This window comes from Dendrobates tinctorius, unplaced genomic scaffold (assembly GCF_039654945.1).
Source record: "Dendrobates tinctorius isolate UK_male_01 unplaced genomic scaffold, ASM3965494v1 ptg000166l, whole genome shotgun sequence".
Classification (NCBI taxonomy): Eukaryota; Metazoa; Chordata; class Amphibia; order Anura; family Dendrobatidae; genus Dendrobates; species Dendrobates tinctorius.
The window spans coordinates 9,817,238-9,838,107 of NW_027361833.1; the positions used below are offsets into that span (position 1 = coordinate 9,817,238).

General features: G+C 39.8%; 1 protein-coding gene across 7 annotated transcripts in view; it reads right to left on the bottom strand.

The window, feature by feature from the left end:
* Window positions 1–20,870, bottom strand: part of DMD (dystrophin) — a 3,834,938-nt gene that overhangs the window by 2,212,225 nt on the left and 1,601,843 nt on the right. For all 7 annotated transcript variants that reach the window (XM_073550686.1, XM_073550687.1, XM_073550688.1 and 4 more), the window contains one exon: window positions 17,356–17,550. In XM_073550686.1, the coding sequence (XP_073406787.1) occupies window positions 17,356–17,550 (195 nt within the window). The remainder of the gene's footprint in view (window positions 1–17,355; window positions 17,551–20,870) is intronic.

A 20,870-nucleotide genomic window follows, 5' to 3' on the forward strand; every position in this document is an offset into this window, starting at 1 on the left:
GCACTGAGGAGAGACTTCCATTGAGCTACTCTGCTAAAAAGGCCCAACTGGTGGAGGGCTGCAGTGATAGTTGACTTTCTGGAACTTTCCTCCTTCTCCCTACTGCATCTGTGAAGCTCAGCCACAGTGATCTTGGGGTTCTTCTTTACCGCTCTCACCAAGGCTCTTTTCCCACGTGGTGTCAATATGATCACTGCACCCCTAGATGAATTCATTGAGAGGTGTAGTTTGTAAAATGGGGTCACTTATGGGGGGTTCTGCTGTTCTGGCATGTCATGGACTCTGTCAATGTTACATGGCACCTGCAAACCATAACAGTAAAATCTGTTGCTCTTTGCTTTCTGAGTTTTGCACTGAGCCTGAAGAATATTTCCCGACTGCATGAAGGGTATTGGTGCACTCACGAAAAAATGGATCTCAGTTTGTTGTAAAAAAAATTTCATATTGGCTCTACAAAAAATTAAAAACTTGGGGAGCTAAAACAACATTTTAGTGGTAAAAATGTCATTTATTCTTTCTTCACCACTCAGTGGTAATAAATTATTTGAGGCACATGTGGTTTCAATATGATCACTGAACCCCTAGATAAATTCATTTTGGAGTTTAGTATATAAACTGAGTTCAAATATAGAGGGATTCTGTTGCTCTGGCACCTCAGGAGCTCTGCCAATGTGACATGGCACCTTAAAACCATTACAGCAAAATCTGAACTCCAATATGGCGCCTCTTCCCTTCTGAGCTTTGCACTGTGCCTCAAAAGTAGTATATGGGGTATCAGTATACTCAGGAGAAATTTAATGGTGCAATTTCTCCTTTTCCCTTTATGAAAATGCAAAATTTGGGGCCAAAATAAGATATTTGTGGGTAAAATGTGATTTTTTTAATTTTCACGGCGCAACGTGATAAACTTCTGTGAAACACCTGGGGGTTCAAGGTGCGCAACACACATCTATATACTTTCCTTGAGGGGTCTAGCTTCCAAAATGGGGTCACTTTTGGGGGGTTTCCACTGTTTAGGCACACCCGTGCCTCTCCAAATGGGAAATGATGTACACTAATGATTACAGGAAATTTTACATTCAAAAAGTGAAATGCTCCTTCCCTTCCGAGCCCTGCCATGCACCCAAGCAGTAGTTTTCTACCTCATATGGGCTATCGGTGACTACAAATTGTATGGTGCAATTTTTCCTGTTACCCTTATGGAAATGCAACATTTGGGGCTAAAACATATTTGTGGTAAAAAATAGATTTTTTATTTTAACGGCTCAAAGTTATAAACTTCTGTGAAGCACCTGAGGATTAAATGTGCTCACTACTCATCTAATTCAGTTCCCTGAGGGGTCCAATTTCCAAAATGGTGTCATTCATGGGGGATTTTCACTGTTTAGGCACAGCAGAGGCTCTCCAAACAGGACATGGTGTCCGCCAATTGTTCCAGCAAATTTTGCATTTAAAAAGTCAAATGGCGCTCATTCCTTTCTGAGCTCTGCCATGTGCCCAAACAGTGGTTTTCTCTCTCATATGTGGTATCAGCATGCTCAGGAGAAATTACACAACAAATTTTGAGGTCCATTTTTTCTTATTACCCTTGTCAAAATGAAAAATTTAGATCTGAAGTAAATTTCTTGTGAAAAAAGTTAAATGTTCATTTTTTTCACATTCTAAAAATTCCTGTGAAGCACCTGAAGGGTTAATAAACTTCTTGAATGTGATTTTGTGCACCTTAAGAGGTGCAGTTTTTAGAATGGTGTCACTTTTGGGTATCCTCTATCATATAGACCCCTCAAAATGACTTCAAATATGATGTGGCCCCTAAAAAAATGTTTTGTAAAATTTTGCTGTAAAAATGAAAAATTGCTGGTCAACATTTAACCCCTATAACGTCCTAACAAAAAAAATTTGGTTCCAAGATTGTGCTAATGTAAAGTAGACATGTGGGAATTGATACTTATTAGCTATTTTGTGTAATATATCTCTGTGATTTAAGGGCATGAAAATTCAAATTTGGAAAATTGCGACAGTTTCAATTTTTTTTTATAAATTTCCATTTTTCACAAATAAACACAAGTCATTCCAAAGAAATTTATAACAGTTATGAAGTACAATATGTCACGAAAAACTTTCTCAAAATCACTGGGATCCATTGAAGGGTTCCAGAGTTATTACCTCATAAATTGACAGTGTTCATAATTGTAAAAATTGGCCTGTCATTAACGTGCAAGCAACGTGCCACCTATTGGGGCAAAGGGGTTAAGAAAGCCATATTTTGTTTTTTTCAAGAACTAGTTGTATTTCTCAACACCACCTTATCATGTACTTAACATGCAGTATTGCTTAAAATATTTCTAGAAATTTCATTATGTGACATAAGTAACATGTTACTTTTTCTGCAGGTTGGTATGATGAAGGTAATAGCACAATTATCTTTTATTTAATGTTTTGCTACTTTTGCTAAAATTTTTTGAGAGCCAAGACTCTTATTTTTTTCCAACAAGGGTTCTGAAGATAAAGGCATGTTTTCAGAGGATAAATTGGAGCTCTTTGACATGTCCCTGCTTTGAGATGGTCTCACCGCCGGAGCCCACTTCAAGTAGGGAGATGCGACAAGCGCCGTACTAGTACGACACATGTTGCAAAGGGGTTAAAATAATATTTCAGTTATTTGTAATTCATACATAACTTAAAGAACACCAAAGAGAGATTCAATGTGTCATGCTCTCCCTCTAAGGCTACTTTCACACTAGCGTCAGCCGACGGACGTCGCACTGAATCGTCCCGACGTACCGTCGCACGTTTTGAAAGTTTTGCACAACAGGGGCAGCGGATGCAGTTTTTCAATGCATCCGCTGCCCCATTGTAATGTCCAGGGAGGAGGGGCGGAGTTTCGGCCACGCATGCGCGGTCGAAAATGGCGGACACGACGCACAAAAAACGTTACATGTAACGTTTTTGTGTGCATCGTGGCCGCCAAAACACGACGCATCCGTCGCACGACGTATATGCAATGGCATGTAAATGTTTTGGCAACTCATGTAAAAATTACTGTTATTGTGAACAGTTAACCAAGTTGAAGATTAAATGATCTCTAAAAGACCCAAAGTTAAAGATTACACATTTACTTTGCATTATAGGGAAAAAATGCATTGCCATGTTTTACATTTTAAAAATTACAAAAAGGAAAATGAGTCGAAGCAAAAGTTTGGGCACCCCTGGAGATTTTTGTGTTCAGATAACTTTGACCAATTTTCAGACCCTAATTAGTCTGTTAGGGTTATTGCTTGTTCACTATCATCATTAGGAAAGGCCAGGCAATGCAAATTTTGCTGTCTCCTCTAACCTTGTGCCAAAAACAACAGCCTTGGGTTATTCTAAGCAGCTGCCTAGCACTCTGAAAATGAAAATGCTGTAGACCAAGAAAGCAGGATAAGGCTATAAGAAGATAAAGCATTTTCAAGTTGCCCTTTCCTCAGTTCAAAATGTAATTAAGAAATGGCTGTTAACAGAAACTGTGGAGGTTAAGATACGGTCTGGAAGACCAAGGTAAATTTCAGGGAGAGCTGCTCGTAGGATTGCTAGAGTGGCAAATCAGAACCCCCACTTGCCTTAAAAAGACCTTCAGAAGGATTCAGCAGATTCTGGAGTTTTGATACATTGTTCTGCTGTTCAGAAACATCTGGAAAAATATGTCATTCCTGGAAGTGTCATCAGAAGAAATCTCTCCTGCACCCTCACCTTGAAATTCAGCATAAGAAGTATGCAAAAGAACATCTAAACAAGCCTGATGCATTTTGGAAACAAGTCCTGTGGACCAATGAGGTTAAAATAGAACTCTTTGGCCACAATAATCAAAGGTATGTGTGGAGAAAAAGGGCACATAACTTCAGGAAAAGAACAGCTCATCAAACATTAAGTATGGGGGTGATCAAAGATATGTATGGAGAAAAAAAGGCACAGAATGATCAAAGATATGTATGGAGAAAAAAGGCACAGAATTTCTGGAATAAAACATCTTGCCAACCATTAAGCATGGAGGTGGATCAATCATGCTTTTGGGTTGGGTTGCAGCCAAAGTCAAAAGGAACATTTTACGACTAGAGGAAACAATTGATTCAATGAAATTTCGACAAATTCTTGATGCAAACATAAGACCATCTGTATGAAAGGTGAAGTTGAAAAGAGAAGGGCTTCTACAAATGGGTAATGATCCTAAAACACAGTCCCCTGATATAGATATCACTGAAAATCTGTGACTACACCTAAAAATAGCAGTGAGTGCGGGATGACCTAGGAATCTCACAGAACTGGAAGAATTTTCCAAGAAAGAATGGATGAAAATCCATCAAACAAGAATTAAAAGTCTCTTATCTGGTGAAAAAAAAGCATCTGCAAGCTGTGATATTTTCAAAAGGGGGTGCCACAAGGTACTAACCATGCAGGGTGCCCCAAACTTTTGCATTGACTTATTTTTCTTTTTGTAATTTTTGAAATGTAAAATATGAAAATACTATATATATATTTTCCTTTGCCTAAAATACAGAGTAAATGTGTCAGCTTTAATTTTAGCCTTTTTAGAGATGATTCCACTTGCTTAACTGTTCACAATAAGTGCAATTTTAACCTCGGGTGCCCAAACTTTAGCAGGCTAGTGTAGTCTAATTGTAAGCTAAGAAAGTAATAATAAGTCATGTTATCATTATTATTATTATTATTTATTGTTATAGCGCCATATATTCCATGGCGCTTTACATGTAAGGAGGGGTATACATAATAAAAACAAGTACAATAATGTTAAACAATACAAGTCATAACTGGTACAGGAGGAGAGAGGACCCTGCCTGCGAAGGCTCACAATCTACAAGGGATCGGTGAGAATACAGTAGGCGAGGGTAGAGCTGGTCATGCAGCGGTTTGTTATGTACATTAGTTTTCTTTGGAGTGTTTCCTTAAAGAAATGGCAACAATAGAAATCACTTATTACTCCAAGACTTTCACATGCCTAGAAACACCTGGGGAAACAAAGTCAGTCTATGGCTACATGATGCATATAAACCTTCTTGTCCTAGGTAATCCATCACATAATCCGGTTCTAGGCAATGTTCTGATATCCTAAATCAAAGAAAAATGAAATACGCTCTTCTGTATATTTTACTGCCATAGAAACAAATGTGGTTCTATTCAACCATTTAAACTGCTCTCTGGTACGTCAGATCAGATATCCATACAGTAGTTCATAATGAGACCTTGCTTTTATTATGTGTACTACATTAACTAAGCTGTAATTGATTGTAATCAAACTTTGTTTTACTTTGCTGGATTTATACTAACTTACACAAATGTTTATAGCATTGCAGTAAGAACTGTCTACTGAAGATTGATAAATCAATAGAAGCGTCAAGAGCACAAGTACAGTACTGTACTGACATGATGTAGGAAGGACTAAAATTTCACTTTCACTTAAAGATATCAATGACTTCAGGATATTTAAATGAACAGCACAGGGGAAAGTAATTGGTGGTTAGCCAAGCGTTACATTTTACAACTTATATAGAATAGATGTAATAAAAAGAGCACATTCACATTACCACCTTGGAAGTTATGAAATTATCTCATTTTTACATCATGGATGCAAATTTTTCTGTACAACTAAGGTAAGTGATACTAATGTTGTAATAAAAACATTTAAAAAAATAGTTACACCCTTATTAAATAATTTGGTTGTTATATATACATGTGGTCAAAATTGTTGGTACTCCTCGTTTAATGACAGAAAAGCCCACAATGGTCACAGAAATAACTTGAATCTGGCAAAAAGAATAATAAATCAAAAATCTATGAAAATGAACAAATGAAAGGCAGGCACTGCTTTTTTTACCATGCTTCCACAGAATTTAAAAAAAATAAAACTCATGAGATAGGCCTGGATAAAAATGATGGTACCCCAGAAAATAATGTGACAAAAGGGACATGTTAAATCAAGGTGTGTCCACTAATTAGTATGAAAGGTGACTACAATCTTGTGTTAGTAGTGGCGGAAGGCACTAAAAAAAAAAAAATAATTAAAGTGCCTTTGCCACTCGGGGTCCACCGTGCGGCAGGTGATATGACCACTGCTAGAGAGGCAGAGCACTGTAGTGCTAATGTGCACGGGGTTAACTGCACCCAGAGTGCACTGAAGCAGACTCTGTTAAGGACACAGAGCTGCAAACTTAATGCACAAATAGCGCTGAGTCTGTATAGCATCACCGACTTCAGCGATGTGGACACGGTATTAAAGGTCACAGAAATAGCCTTAAACCCCAGGACTATCCCCTCTAGACCTACCGCAAAAAATGAGGTACGAGGTGTCGCAACTGCGAACACCCAGGAGGCTGCAAAGACGCTGGCGCAATGCAGGATGCTTAGCTGCTGCAAAAGGTATGGCTGGTGCGCGCTGGCGCTAGCGCTGCTACTGGAGACTGCCCAATCACTCACACAATCGTAATATCAGAGGGAAGGGGTTTCATAATAAGTCATCCACCAGCCCAAGCATCCAATACCAAACATACAGCAGCAGTATGAAAATACTAGCTCATGGCATAGCGGCCATGCGCACTTTTTATAGCGTACGGGACCTGCCAGAAATCTCCAGAGCCCTGAGCTGAGCCAATGGAATCAGGAGCAGGACCTGAGCATCTGACTCCTGAACTCCAATGGCAGCTCGTCCCGTGGGCATGCTCAGAAGTTGGAAAAAAGGACTTAGCCTCTGGAGACAAATGTGAGAATCTGGATTTCCGCATAGGCAGCACAGAACCCAGATTCCTAACATTACGCCCCCTCCTAGGGCCCCCCTCCCTGAACATTCCAATCAGGGGATACGAGATCGCAAGGTCTCAGGAGAGACACCCGGGAGACAATAGGAGTGGGAGTTTTAGGAGAAGGCCGCCGTGTAATGGCAGGCGTAGCCACACTCCGTTCGGGAAGGCTATCCCGAGCACACAGGGTGCATGCCCGAATAAACTTCTTAATATCTCGAGCTCTATGAGGCCACCAATACGCTCCAGCCAAGAGCTTCGAGATTTGCATGTAACCTCGATGTTGAGGCGCATGTGAGGCATGCGCCCATGCGAGAACTTGAGCCCTAAGATGAGGAGGGACAAATGTCTCAGTGACCGGTTCAGACTCTGACCATTGCGGGGAGCTGGTCTCCGGAGAAACCGCACATACATGGTGACAACCGCAAATAGATTCCTGATCAGAGTCTGTAGTGAGATCGGTACGAGACACCTCCATGGGCTCAGGAGGTATAACCTCTGGCTCGTATAGCTCAGGAGGTACAAGAAATTTAGGAGCTGAGACAGCTCTTCGCTTGGAGTGAGCCCGCTCCATATCGTGCTCTGAAAAACGGAGGTCGATACGTGAGGAGACGGAGATTAGCTCCTCCAAGCTGGTGGGGATCTCCCTAGTGGAGAGAGCATCCTTCACGTGATCTGCTAAACCTCGCCAAAAAACGGGGATAAGCGCTCTGTTGGACCATTCCAACTCGGATGCCAGTGTCCGAAAACGGACGGCATACTGGCTAACCGAGAGCGACCCCTGAGTAAGGGCGAGCAGCTGCAGAGACGTATCGTGCGTGACCCGAGGACTGAGAAATACTTGCTTGATGGCTGTTAGCAAGTTAGCTGCAGTCCGAATCTCGAGGTTACCACGTTCCCATAGAGGCGTAGCCCATTCCAGAGCCTTGCCCGACAGTAGGGAGATAATGAAGGCCACCTTAGCCCGCTCTGTAGGAAATTGCGCCGCCAGCAGCTCCAGGTGTATTGAGCACTGGCTGATGAAACCCCTGCAGGAGGCGCCATCCCCAAAATATTTTTCGGGCAACGGGAGGCGGGTAACTGTCGGCACAAGGGAGGACACGGACATATGCCCTACGGCATCTGTGAGTGCCTGAACAGCAGCATCTGTGGCCTGCGCAGCTGCGAGAGACCTCTCGAGGTTGGCCAAGCGAGCCTCGAGCTGTCGCACACACTGCACCAGTTGCTGCTGATCTGCCATCTCTAGCCAGACCCTGGCGCTAGTATTATGTTAGGAGTGGCGGAAGGCACTAAAAAATAAATAAATAATTAAAGTGCCTTCGCCACTCGGGGTCCACCGTGCGGCAGGTGATATGACCGCTGCTAGAGAGGCAGAGCACTGTAGTGCTAATGTGCACGGGGTTAACTGCACCCAGAGTGCACTGAAGCAGACTCTGTTAAGGACACAGAGCTGCAAACTTAAAGCACAAATACCGCTGAGTCTGTATAGCGTCACCGACTTCAGCGATGTGGACACGGTATTAAAGGTCACAGAAATAGCCTTAAACCCCAGGACTATCCCCTCTAGACCTACCATAAAAAATGTGGTACGAGGTGTCGCAACTGCGAACACCCAGGAGGCTGCAAAGACGCTGGCGCAATGCAGGACGCTTAGCTGCTGCAAAAGGTATGGCTGGTGCGCGCTGGCGCTAGTGCTGCTACTGGAGGCTGCCCAATCACTCACACAATTGTAATATCAGAGGGAAGGGGTTTCATAATAAGTCATCCACCAGTCCAAGCATCCAATACCAAACATACAGCAGTATGAAAATACTAGCGCATGGCATAGCGGCCATGCACACTTTTTATAGCGTACGGGACCTGCCAGAAATCTCCAGAGCCCTGAGCTGAGCCAATGGAATCAGGAGCAGGACCTGAGCACCTGACTCCTGAACTCCAATGGGAGCTCGTCCCGTGGGCATGCTCAGAAGTTGGAAAAAAGAACTTAGCCTCTGGAGACAAATGTGAGAATCTGGATCCCCGCATAGACAGCATAGAACCCAGATTCCTAACATCTTGGAATCATTGAGTAGGCCTGTATATAGGGCTACAGATACTCACTGTGCTGTTTGGTGACATGGTGCATATTACATTCAACATGGTCCAGAGGAAGTAAAGGAAAGTGTCTTAGTAGATTATAAAGAAAATTATAGACAAACATGTTAAAGGTAAAAGTTATAAGACCAAGCAGCTTGATGGTCCTGTGACTACAGTTGCACATATTATTCAGAAATTTAAGCTCCATGGAACTGTAGCCAACCTCCCTGGATGTGGCTGCAGGAGGAAAATTGATGCAAATCAAAGAGACAGATAATACGAATGGTAACAAAAGAGCCCAGAAAAACTTCTAATCAGATTAAAGGTGAACTTCAAGCTCAAGGAACATTAGTGTCAGATCACACCATCTATCGTTGTATAAGCTAAAGTGGACTTCATGGGAGATGACCAAGGAGGGCACCATTGTTGAAAAAAAATCATAAAAAAGTCAGATTGGAATTTGCCACACTAAATGTGGACAAGCCACAAAGCTTCAGGGAGAGTGTCCTATAGACAGATGACAAAAAAATTGAACAGAAAAATGAAGCATATCAAAAAATGGACACTGTCCCTACTGTGAAACATGGAGGCGGCTCTGTTATGCTCTGGGGCTGCTTTGCTGCATCTGGCACACGGTGTCTAGAATCTGTGCAAGGTACAATGAAATCTCAAGACTATCAACGGATTCTAGAGAGAAATGTGCTGTCCAGTGTTAGAAAGCTTGGTCTCAGTCACAGGTCATGGGTTTTGCAACAGGATAATGACCCCAAATACATAGCTATAAACACCCAAGAATGTTTAAGAGGAAAACATTGGACTATTCTGAAGTGACCTTCTATGAGCCCTGACCTAAATCCTATCAAGCATCTTTGGAAAGAGCTGAAACATGCTGCCTGGAAAAGGCAAACTTCAAACAAGAAACAACTAGATCAGTTTGCTCTTGAACAGTGGGCCGAAATACCTGAGGTGCAGATGTCTCACTGACAGTTACAGGAATCAATTGATTGCAGTGATTGCCTCAAAAGGTTGTGCAACAAAATATTAATTTAAGGGTACTCACTGTACTCATTACGAGTACCTCCTAATACTCATGTAATCGTAACGAGTAGCGAGTCCAATGTAAGTCAATGGGAAATGTGAGAAATGGGCTGAGTGTGTGTGCTGGGCTGGGCAGGGACTGTGCGAAGACTGTGCCGGGCTGTGCGGGACTGTGCTGGCCTGTTCACGACTGTGCTGGGCTCTGCATGTACTGTGTGGGGACAGTGTCGGGCTATACAGGACTGTGCTTGGCTGTGCGGTGATTGTGCAGGGCTCTACGGGACTGTGCTGGGCTGTTTGGGGACTGTGCTGGCCTGTATGGGACTGTGCTGGGCTGTGCAGGTACTGTACGGGACTGTGCAAAGCTGTGCGGGACTGTGCTGGGCTGTGTAGGGACTGTGTTGGGCTGTGCGGGACTGTGCTGGATTCTACGGGGACTGTGCTGACCTGTGCGGGACTGTGCTGTGCAGGTACTGTGCGGGACTGTGCAGGGCTGTGCGGGACTGTGCTGGGCTGTGCTGGACTGTGCTGGGCTGTGCGGGGACTGTGCTGGGTTGTGCAGGTACTGTGCGGGACTGTGCAGGGATGTGCGAGACTGTGCTGGGCTGTGCGGAGACTGTGCTGGCCTGTACGGGACTGTGCTGGGCTGTGCAGGTACAGTACAGTACGGGACTGTGCAGGGCTGTGCGGGACTGTGCTGGGTTGTGTGGGGACTGTGCTGGGCTGTGCAGGTACTGTGCGGGACTGTACAGGGCTGTGCGGGACTGTGCTGGGCAGTGCGGGGACTGTGCTGGCCTGTGCGGGACTGTGTTGGGCTGTGCAGGTACTGTGTGGGACTGTGCAGGGCTGTGTGGGACTGTGCAGGCCTGTGCGGGACTGTGCTGGACTGTGCGGGACTGTGGTTGGCTGTGCAGGTACCTTGCGGGACTGTGCTGGGCTGTCTGGGGACTTGCAGGGCTGTGTGGGACTGTGCTGGGCTGTGCAGGGACTGTGCAGGGCTGTGCGGGACTGTGCTGGGTTGTGCGGGGACTGTGCTGGGCAGTGCGGGACTGTGCAGGTTGTGCAGAATATTGCAAGGCGAGAAGTGAAATACTCGCCAGGATTCGAGCACCGCGAGTACCGCATTACTCGCCGAGTACCGAATCCTAATGAGTATACTCGCTCATCCCTAGGTACCATCATTTCTGTTCAGGCCTATTTCATGAATTTTATTTTTTTTAAATTCTGTGGAAGCATGGTTGAAAAGCAATGTCTGACTTTAATTTGTTCATTTTCATAGATTTTTGATTTATTATTAGTTTTGCCAGGTTCAAGTATTTTCTGTGACCAATGTGGGTTTTTCTGTCATTAAACGAGGGTTGCCAACAATTTTGACCACGTGTGTACAAAGTTGTACTCTAAGCTCTGGAGTCTGACTCCAACATTTTCACTTATTATCTGATTGCAGCTCCTGTGGATGAAGAAATGTGCAGAGTCAGATCAATACATAGTGTAGTGGCTTTTGTCAGGCACTGCAGCTATGATCACATTAACATCAATGAGAACTGAGCTGTAGCATCCAAAAATAACCAATACACAGTGTATGCATTTGTGCTGTTCCAGCTACCTACACTGTGTTCATCCAGCTATTGTAGAAGCAATAAACAGATGATATGATTGGTGGGGGTGACAAGTGTGGGGTCCCATATGCATATATTTATTTATATATGTAATTTTATATATATTGTGGTTAATCAGCTCACTTGGCTGGACACAGAGGTAGAAGGGGAACACTGTCTCTTTAAGAACATCCTTGGTTTATTAAATGCAGCATAAATCAAGCTGAAAAAGTAAACCCTCTGGGCAAAACAGCAAAACAAAACAAAACAAAACACAGTCCTTCTCCTTGTGGGGACCAGCCACTCAAGTTTAGCAAGGTCCACGGTTCAGGCACTTTAGCACAGGAACAAACACTTCTCTTGAGTGTTCCTCTCCAGACATTGAATCACTACTTCCTTTAGAGGCCAGCTATTTAAGCCCCATACCACAACCTGGGGTGGATATAAGGTGGACATCCTCCCACTCGCTCTGTGGATGTCCACATAAAACTAAGCCCATTATACAAATTAGCTGTAACCCCTCACTGCACTTAATGTGCTGGAGGAAATCTCTGGGTTTCATATCACTGACGCCAATAATGGCAGTGAAACATATCTCTCTTCCAGCACTTTACCAGTGGCTTTGTCACAATATATATACAATATATATACAAAAAAAATAACAATCCAATAAGGGTACATAAAAAGTGAGAAATGTGGCAAAATAACCACTACAATAACCCTGTAAGGCCCTAAATCACAAGCCCTACCTATCTATAGGTCATGTCCCAGTATTTGATGTGGGCTCTGGTGCTGACCAATCATCTTTCCAGGCACATGACAGCTAATTTAGATTTTTTTTTAGCATTTAGTGAACATGGTGAATAAGAAACCCAAAAAACATTTGTGGAATTGCAATTCTTTTGCAATTTTACCGCACCTGGAATTTTTTTCCTGTTTTTCAGTTCACTGTATGGTAAAATCAATGGTGTTGTTCAAAAGTACAACTAGTCCTGCAAGAAAGAAGCCCTCACATGGCCTTATTGATGGAAAAATAAAAAATGTTAAGGCTCTAGGAAGAAGGGGTGCAAAAATCGAAAGCGCAAAAATGGAAAATTGCAAGGTCGTGAAGGGGTAAACATAAGTAAAACTATACCAATTTGGTATCGCCATATTCATACTGACTCATAGAATAAATGAAACACTTTATTTGTGCAGCAAAAAAAAACAAATTTAAAATAAAAAACAAATTGCTGTTTTGTTTATATTCTTTCCCATTAAGAACTAGTGCAAGTTTGCTAATTACTTATTTGACTTTGTCCCAAAATTATGCTACTGACAAACACAAGAATTCCCTAGGAAAACAAGCCCTCATATAAATAAGATGCCAAAAACATGGACAAAAATTGTGGTTCTTGTAAAATGACAATAGAAAAGAGCAAAAAAATAGTTGGTCATAAATGCAAAAAATGACTGTGATGCCAAAGGATTAAGGAAAACTCGTGACAGCATTGTTGGCAGTAATAGTTTGTTGAACTACTTGTCTCAGCAGAACTGACCTCAATATCATTGGATAACAGATGCCAACATTGCACTTGTGAAGGAGAAAGAATTCTGAAAGATGTGGATTCTGCAGTAAAGACCATGGATGCGGCAAAGTAATATTGTATCTGCTTTTATTAGGAAGAGTGCTGGTCCGCTTTATTTAACCTTGCCTTTTTCTGACCTTGTGTTGTGTTGTGGTGAAAGAAGAACTAGTTAAATAATATTGCGCTTTCTCAAGTGCATGAGGTCCAAGTCTACCAATTTATTTTTCATTTTCATTTTGTTACCTTTAGTGCAAACATACTATTTTTAGTCAAACTTCAGTTTATTGATATTTTTTTCAAAATGATGAATTTCAGAACTAAATAATCTAGGTGCTATTGACAGCTTTAGCAATTTTTTTGACAATAAAAATGGAATGGAGCTTAAGTTGATATACTCTCACTATTTGTATTCAATTAATATTTAGGCCAAATCTTTCTCTGCTTAAATCAGCTTAGAGAAGCTTTGTCATCTGTCCTAATCTACTCAATCAATACTACATAAAACGAAACCATGCTTTATAACATTTTGTTACATTAAGCAAGTAGAGAACATTATAAGATAAAGAATAATGCTGGGGGTTAATGTCATTGTGAATACATGTGCTAGCACGAACATCTTTGTGGCCTTTTCATTCAGGAAAAAAGGTCACAAAATTCATCCAATTCCAATGAAATCTATGGCACAATAATTTTTTTACTAGAAGTGATCATATGTTGCAAATGTCTTTCTATAGATGCAGTTACACTTAAGTTTAGCAACATAATTATCCTAAATTGAGAGATATACTATGCCTAATTTTAGTATAGACTTTCACTACATATGATGAGGCCCAGATATTATCTCATATTAGTCCGGTGAGGCCCAAACTTGGTCTTTCGGGTAGTGCCAAATAGGAAAGTTTTGAGAAGCCTCTTTGATAAAAGGGATATTTAGCTAAGTTTTCTACTTAATATTTACTCCAGTAAAGATTTTATTACATACAATATTTGAGTACAGGATTTATAGTTCATTATTTTAGGTTTGTGATGTCAACAAAATGAAGATTTTAAACGCTATTAGAGTAATAACTCTAAGGGCTCATACAAACTACCAAATTTTCAGTCCTACAAAACATAGGACTGAACTCTCACTAATGCTATTCCATGGGACCGTGCACATCTGATTTTTTCCTATCAACAAGTCTGTCCAAAGAAAAACATTGCAGCATTCTCAATTTCTCAATTTACAGTCAGAAATAGGAATGCAGTCGGTAATGCAAGTTAATAGGTCTGTCAAAAATATTGGACTACACTCGGATCCATCTGCAGTCCGATTCTCACAGACTGACTGAATGGAGACTTCTTTATATCTTTTCAACAAATGATAATATCGGATCACACTCTGGTCACCCACTTATCTTCCCAGAATTTAATCAGAGTGTGAATAGTAAAGTCCAATCAATTTTCTTAGATGAGAAAAAATATGGCCCTGTAAACCTAGTCTTAGACTAATCATCATTTCATCATGTTCAGCACCCAAACATTGCTGAAGAAGAAAGCAGACCTTTACTTGGTCTAGAATACTTCCATTTCCTTTACTTTAGTGTGGTTAAAGCAAATAATAATTAAAATTAACATTCACACTGATCACTGTGTCTCTAGTGCGTCTAGTGTGAATGTTAGTTTTTAGTTCTGTATTATTTTTCGCAGGATAATGATTTGATGAGGGTAAGGTTCATTCTGTATGATCAACTCCAAAATAAAAGTATCCATGTGATATGCATGAGTTAAATTACATTTTAACCCCTTAGTCACCAGGCCATTTTTTTCAAATCTGAAATGTCATTTTTTATGGGAATAGCTGGAAGGTTTCAACATATCCTGGTGATTCTGAGTTTGTATTTTTCATAACTTGTTGTGCTTTATATTAATGCTAAATTTAGTTCAATATCTTTTGTATTTAATTATAAAAATATCAGATATTTCACAAAAGTGTTAAAAAGTTAGCAATTTCCTAGCTTTCAATGATTAGCCCTTTAACCTGTAAAGTCATGCCACACAAATAAAGTTTATAAATAACATTGCCATCATGTCTCCTTTACATCAGCACCATTTGAAAAATGTTCTTTTAACTTTGTTAAAAGGTTAAAAAATATAGCTGCAACTTATTTTTTTCTAGGAAATGTTCAAAAAATTTTTTTAGAAATCTATTCATTTTTTAAGTGACTTTGAGGGATCTATATATTGTAAAACCCTCAAGAGTAATACCATTTTAAAAACAATGCTGTCAGATTCTAAGGCCATTAGTTGGCTATGAATTGCAATGGCAGCAAACAGAACCACATAATCCTGATCTCAGGGTGCCGATGAGGTTTAACAGGGAGCCAGCACTCTCTGTTAACCATTTAGATGCCAGTCACTGTTCACAGCAGTATCTAAGTGGCTAAACGGATATGGTGCCAACTTGAAGAGTGGCTGTTGCAGAGGTTGTCAGATATAGCGTAATGCTAACAGCTGTGGCATTTCCACCCATTGAGGGATCTTATGCTCTTATATCTCAGGTCAGTAAAAGATTTATTGGTGGTCACTAAGGGATTGAAAAATATTTATAGAAAGATTTCCGCTTTTATTAATGTATATTTGTACGCTGGAAGTGTATGTACTGGCATGAACAAGTTAAGATAGAAAAGTAATGCTTGAAAAATTGAGAGCATTTGATTTAACCTGAGTACAATTAATTTTGAGTTTATAATCTAGATAGTGCCTTGCTGAGCTTCAAGCAGGTCTGTCAGTATAACATGAAGGTATAATCCTGCATACGGCAGCTACCCTCACTCAGCAAGTGCGATGGGATGCAAGGTCAACATTTCACCAGCAGGTGAAGAAATAAATTGGGGTTAACAGCAGTCAGGTCTGAATTTTCAGGTTTTAAGTTGAGATTTGCTTCAGCGACCCCAATAAGTAAGTTGAAGAATTAAAAAAGAAATCCATGATTTGCTTTGATATAAGCAGTGAGCCCTACATGATAAAGTCTCTCTACTGTTGCAGAGGCTGTCCTGAGTATAACACTTTTGGAATTATAATTTTGCATTTATACAAATTGGTACGCTTTTTAACACTGTCAGCTTGGTGCATAAAACACAACCACCAACTGTTTTCAATTCAAAGAAAATTACTGCTTGGATACTGATGAGAGTGGGGTCAGCTAAAATACAACTTTATTACAGCAATAATGTAGAAGTATACTTTGAGTCCAGCAGAATATTAAAGCAAATGTAAGTGAAGTGACTGCATAGAAATGAAAAAGTTCTGAAACCACTTAGCCAGAAAAAAATATTAGGAAATAGCCATTAGAGATTTCAGCATTGCCACATCTAATGTAGTGTGCAGTAAATGCTGGTAGATTTCATGAGCTCCACACAGTGCCAGAAAAGATTAATGCACACTACACTTTCTGGGATTAGGCTTTAAAACCTTAAAGAGTAACAGTTTTTATTTTGATGTCAAAGTGAAATAGGTGACATTGGTATGCTATTATGAATAAATTTGGTAGAGACTATTGAACATATTATCTGATCAGGTCTCTTTTCTAAGGTGAAAGCTACTATTCAAGGAAAAATCATGAAGAATATAAAAATAAATACATCTAATTTTTTCTCTCGTTTATGCAAGTATTGTTGAGGGGGTATGTCAGAGTTAGTGGCACCCAATTTATGAAGAGGTGCATGCCTTTTAGCATCTCAAACATGTCTTAGAAGTGATATCCACCTCTGTGAGCCTTGTCACAAACATCATTCTAGACTGGAGTAAGATTTGTGATGTAACATATTCCACAACTCATCCTGAATGGGCATTACTACATTCCATCCCACTTCCACCCTACCAGACCACAGCTCCACCCATTTTGGTGGAGCTGGCCAAAACAGGCATGAAAACTCTAAAAACCACAAAATGTTTGCGCAACCTCATGTTTTAGAAAAATTGAGTGACTTTTCAAATTGTTTTACACCAGATTTCCGATCTAAATACTTTTATGAATCGGGGCTTAGGTGCTCTTAATGGAACAAATGTATCATATTTTAGCAGTTTTTTATTTTATCTTGAGTGTAGTTTAGATTTTTAGTTGTGAATGGTGAAATGGTGGAAGCAAACTTAGGTCATAAGGAGTGGTAAGTGTAAGAAGCCCACTCCAAAACCCCTATGTCATGCCAAAACTAGGTAAACAGGTGAATACAATTTTTATCACATGGTGCACAATTTCCCTAATTAAAAAGGGTTATTAATGTAATAGGTTTATTGCTTTACCTTTAGACACTCATCTTGCTTGGCAAGTTCTTCACAGTCTTTTTTATTCAGACATGAAGAGTTGAGCAGAAGATCCACCTCTGCAGTAGACTGCAGGAGACGCGCAATCTCTGCCAGGTATGTAGAAGGCACATTAGAGGCATCCACTTTCATTCCTTCGATCATTGAGCGGGTGCTTTCTTCATGAACAGTTTGCTGGTATAGATATATAACAAATTTACTTTCTTAGTACATGTCAAACAGTATTAATAGTAAATTCATATTCAAATAGAGTTCTAAAAGAGCACATTGTAAAATGCACTCAAACAATAAAGTCAATGTTAATAAATTGTTAACAACCTTTATTAAACTTCAGACTCCTTTATAAAACGCAAGACTGGTGACATAGTTAAATATTCTTATTTCTCTGGCATTTTTAATATTTTTTTTACATTATAATTAGCTCAATATCTTGACTATAAAAATAGTTTCTTTCCTGCTCTACGCTTAAATAACAATTGAGATTGAGATTGAAATAGCACCCCATAGAAATGTCAATGGAAATGTTAAGATTTTAATGAAACATTTACATTGAGTTATTGTATTTTGTCTGCAGTCACTCAATACTATTGCCTGGTGCATAGGATGCAGTGAGCAGTAACTTTAATGTTTGTTTGTGGCTTCATTGATTGTACACATAACATCTTTCAATACAATGAACAGTGACTGAAGTAATAGTATAGAACTGGTCTATTGTATGTACGCTATCATCTATACAATACACATCGCTTTGTTACTGTATTTCTGCAAACAATAGATATTCCTTAAGTACAATTAACATTTGATCCATGTAATAAAAAACACTTTTTAATTAGAAAATTCTAAAATAATTAAGCAACCAATATTTTTTTTACTTCCTAACTAAACAAGCACCAATGTAAAATGTCATTTTATATGTTATTTTATATATTTTCTTGATTATTACTACAGTTCCTCAGTGTATTTGTCTGACAGATATGTAAGCTGTATGCTTAGTCTAAAGCTATTCTCCAAGAATGGGAAGGCATGTAGGGAATTTCTAGGGCCACCATTACAGGAACAGCTGTGGACTGCCCTTGTAAGGGTAGGAGTCTTAAAAAGAGGCAGTTTTTTGAGGGTCGTACAGGGTCTTTTTTCATGTTGCTGGTCGTCCCTGCCTGAAATATTGGTACACACCCGTCCCATGAAAGGAGTCATCTAAAATGGGTGAGATAACTCCATGTTTTCCTATTTATGACACCTTTTTCTTTGCACTGAAAGGAACAACGTGCAGGATAATTCTTTCTCCTATTTACTTTCCTATGATTCCATATCCACTGAAAGGATTGATAACCATTTTATAATTATAATTTGAGGATATCTGAAACACTTTTTGATATTCTATCTATGAAAGCTGGCCTGTCTATGTAATTTATATGATGGAGTGATTGAATTGTATATGTGACAGCATGCATTGATCAATTCATAATCGATGAATTCACGCTATCTTCATCATCTTGTATGCCACAATTTTTAGAATACATGGAATGTGAGGCTTGATCATTTTCACTCATGAATTTATGTTCTTGATATTGGAATGCAACATCTACATACGTCGTTGGTTTTAGATTAACACTTTATTGCTACTAATGGATGAGACCTGTGTGTCACATGCTGTTCAGGAGCTGGAGGGAGGAGGAACACCATGAGCAGTCAATTATTTGATGAGGCAAATAAAGAGTTTAAACTTTTACAGAGGATTTTACAGCCTTTTGGAGGTGGATTTTGAAACTCAGCTCTAAGACAACTATTAAATAATATGTCTAGTTTGTATTGTGAAATCTGACAGATCATCTTAGATGTGCAGTCAGACATCTGTATAAGTCAGACAGAGATTGGAATGCAGTGCACAGACTGGCCAGTGGCTCTCCTCACCAGAGCATGATAGCTTCATTTATTTCTAAGTAGCTGTCGTGCTTTGGCCGGGAGAACTACCGGCAAGTCCATGCATTGCTTTCTGATCTTGATCTGAATTATATGGGCATGCGACTGTGCCCTTAAGACTGTTCTTGTATTGGATTAGTGAAATAAAATGGTTGACAACCATTCTTCTTTTTCAGTTTACATATTTGGCTACTTTCCGTCCACTTAACATACAATCACTAGTTAGATGAAAGAAATAGGCAGGGAGGAGTAATGTCGTTATCATGGAACAGCCCCTTTCAGAAGCATTAGTAATGTTCACTTATTCTCCTCCCTCCATCTGAGGGAGCTAAAGCACCTGCACCTGTTAAGTTAAATGCAGTTACACAGGATATAGAAGGGAGAGCATTATAAGATTATCTCTGCATAAATATTTTTTTAAATACAAAGCTGGCTAAGCACTGCATCAGTAGTGAGCCAGCAGTAACTCGGTATGGATACAGTTATTGCCGCCACTTACTATGCAGTGAGCGATTACTGAACAAAGCCGAATGCACATCTTTGATTCAAAGCCTGAGGTTGAAAGAAAGAGAAAAGATCATTTCCTCCTGCCTGCTGGAAATTCAGTGTGACGGCAACACACCTGTAGAACACTATTAACCTGCAGATTATCCCCATATTTGCAGATTAACAATATTTGGGGAAATCACAGGGGTCCCTTTAAAGTGTTCAAATTTGAAACCGTGAATTTCAGGAAATCCACTCAAGTCGAGATGTCAGTCTAAATTCTGCCTCCTGCAGCCAGGAAAGGACACAATTGCAGATATAGTACGGCTTTTCCCATCTAGAAAATATACTCTTAGCCATGCTCTTTTCTATTGTATTGATGCTTTTAATGTAAGATAAAAAAGCAAAAGATAATGCAAAGAAGAATGGGACTGCAAAGTAAGGAAAAGATCCAGGAAATGTAAATAAATTGCTCTTATCAATCTGTTGCTAAGAGTTAAAAAAAATATGTAATATTAATGCAGAATGAATGTTTTACTTGCTTTACACTTTGCACGCAAAAATGTTTTTAAACTCCTCTCTTTATAAAATGAAATATTATTACCCTAAAGCGCGTCTTATTACCTTATAATGAAAATATTTGTTTACCGTCATCTGCGCTTGTGCCCAGAAGATATTTGTGACTCTTGGAAAGAAACATAGCAGATGTCTATTGATTATTTTGTAATGCGTTTTAGCTTTTACGCTCACTTTACTAAGTGTGCCCCTATGGTCTGCTGCAAATGATATTTGCAATGGCTAATAAAATATTTAGGCCTACCACTATTGAGTGTGTATAACGCAAGTATTAACCATTGATATCTAAAACATGGATAGATAAATATAGTATATAAAAAATATCTTTAGTGGATATATTGTCACAACTAAATACTAAATGTTCCATACAAGAAAAAGCGTAAGATATGGCTTTTCCTTGTAAACCTGCCTTGGGATGCTTTTCTCTTATTTATGCTTAATTTTTTGTATAGGGATTTTGTAATAGCTTTTTATTTACTGCCAATATGGTAAAGAAGATGCAGATTTAACAT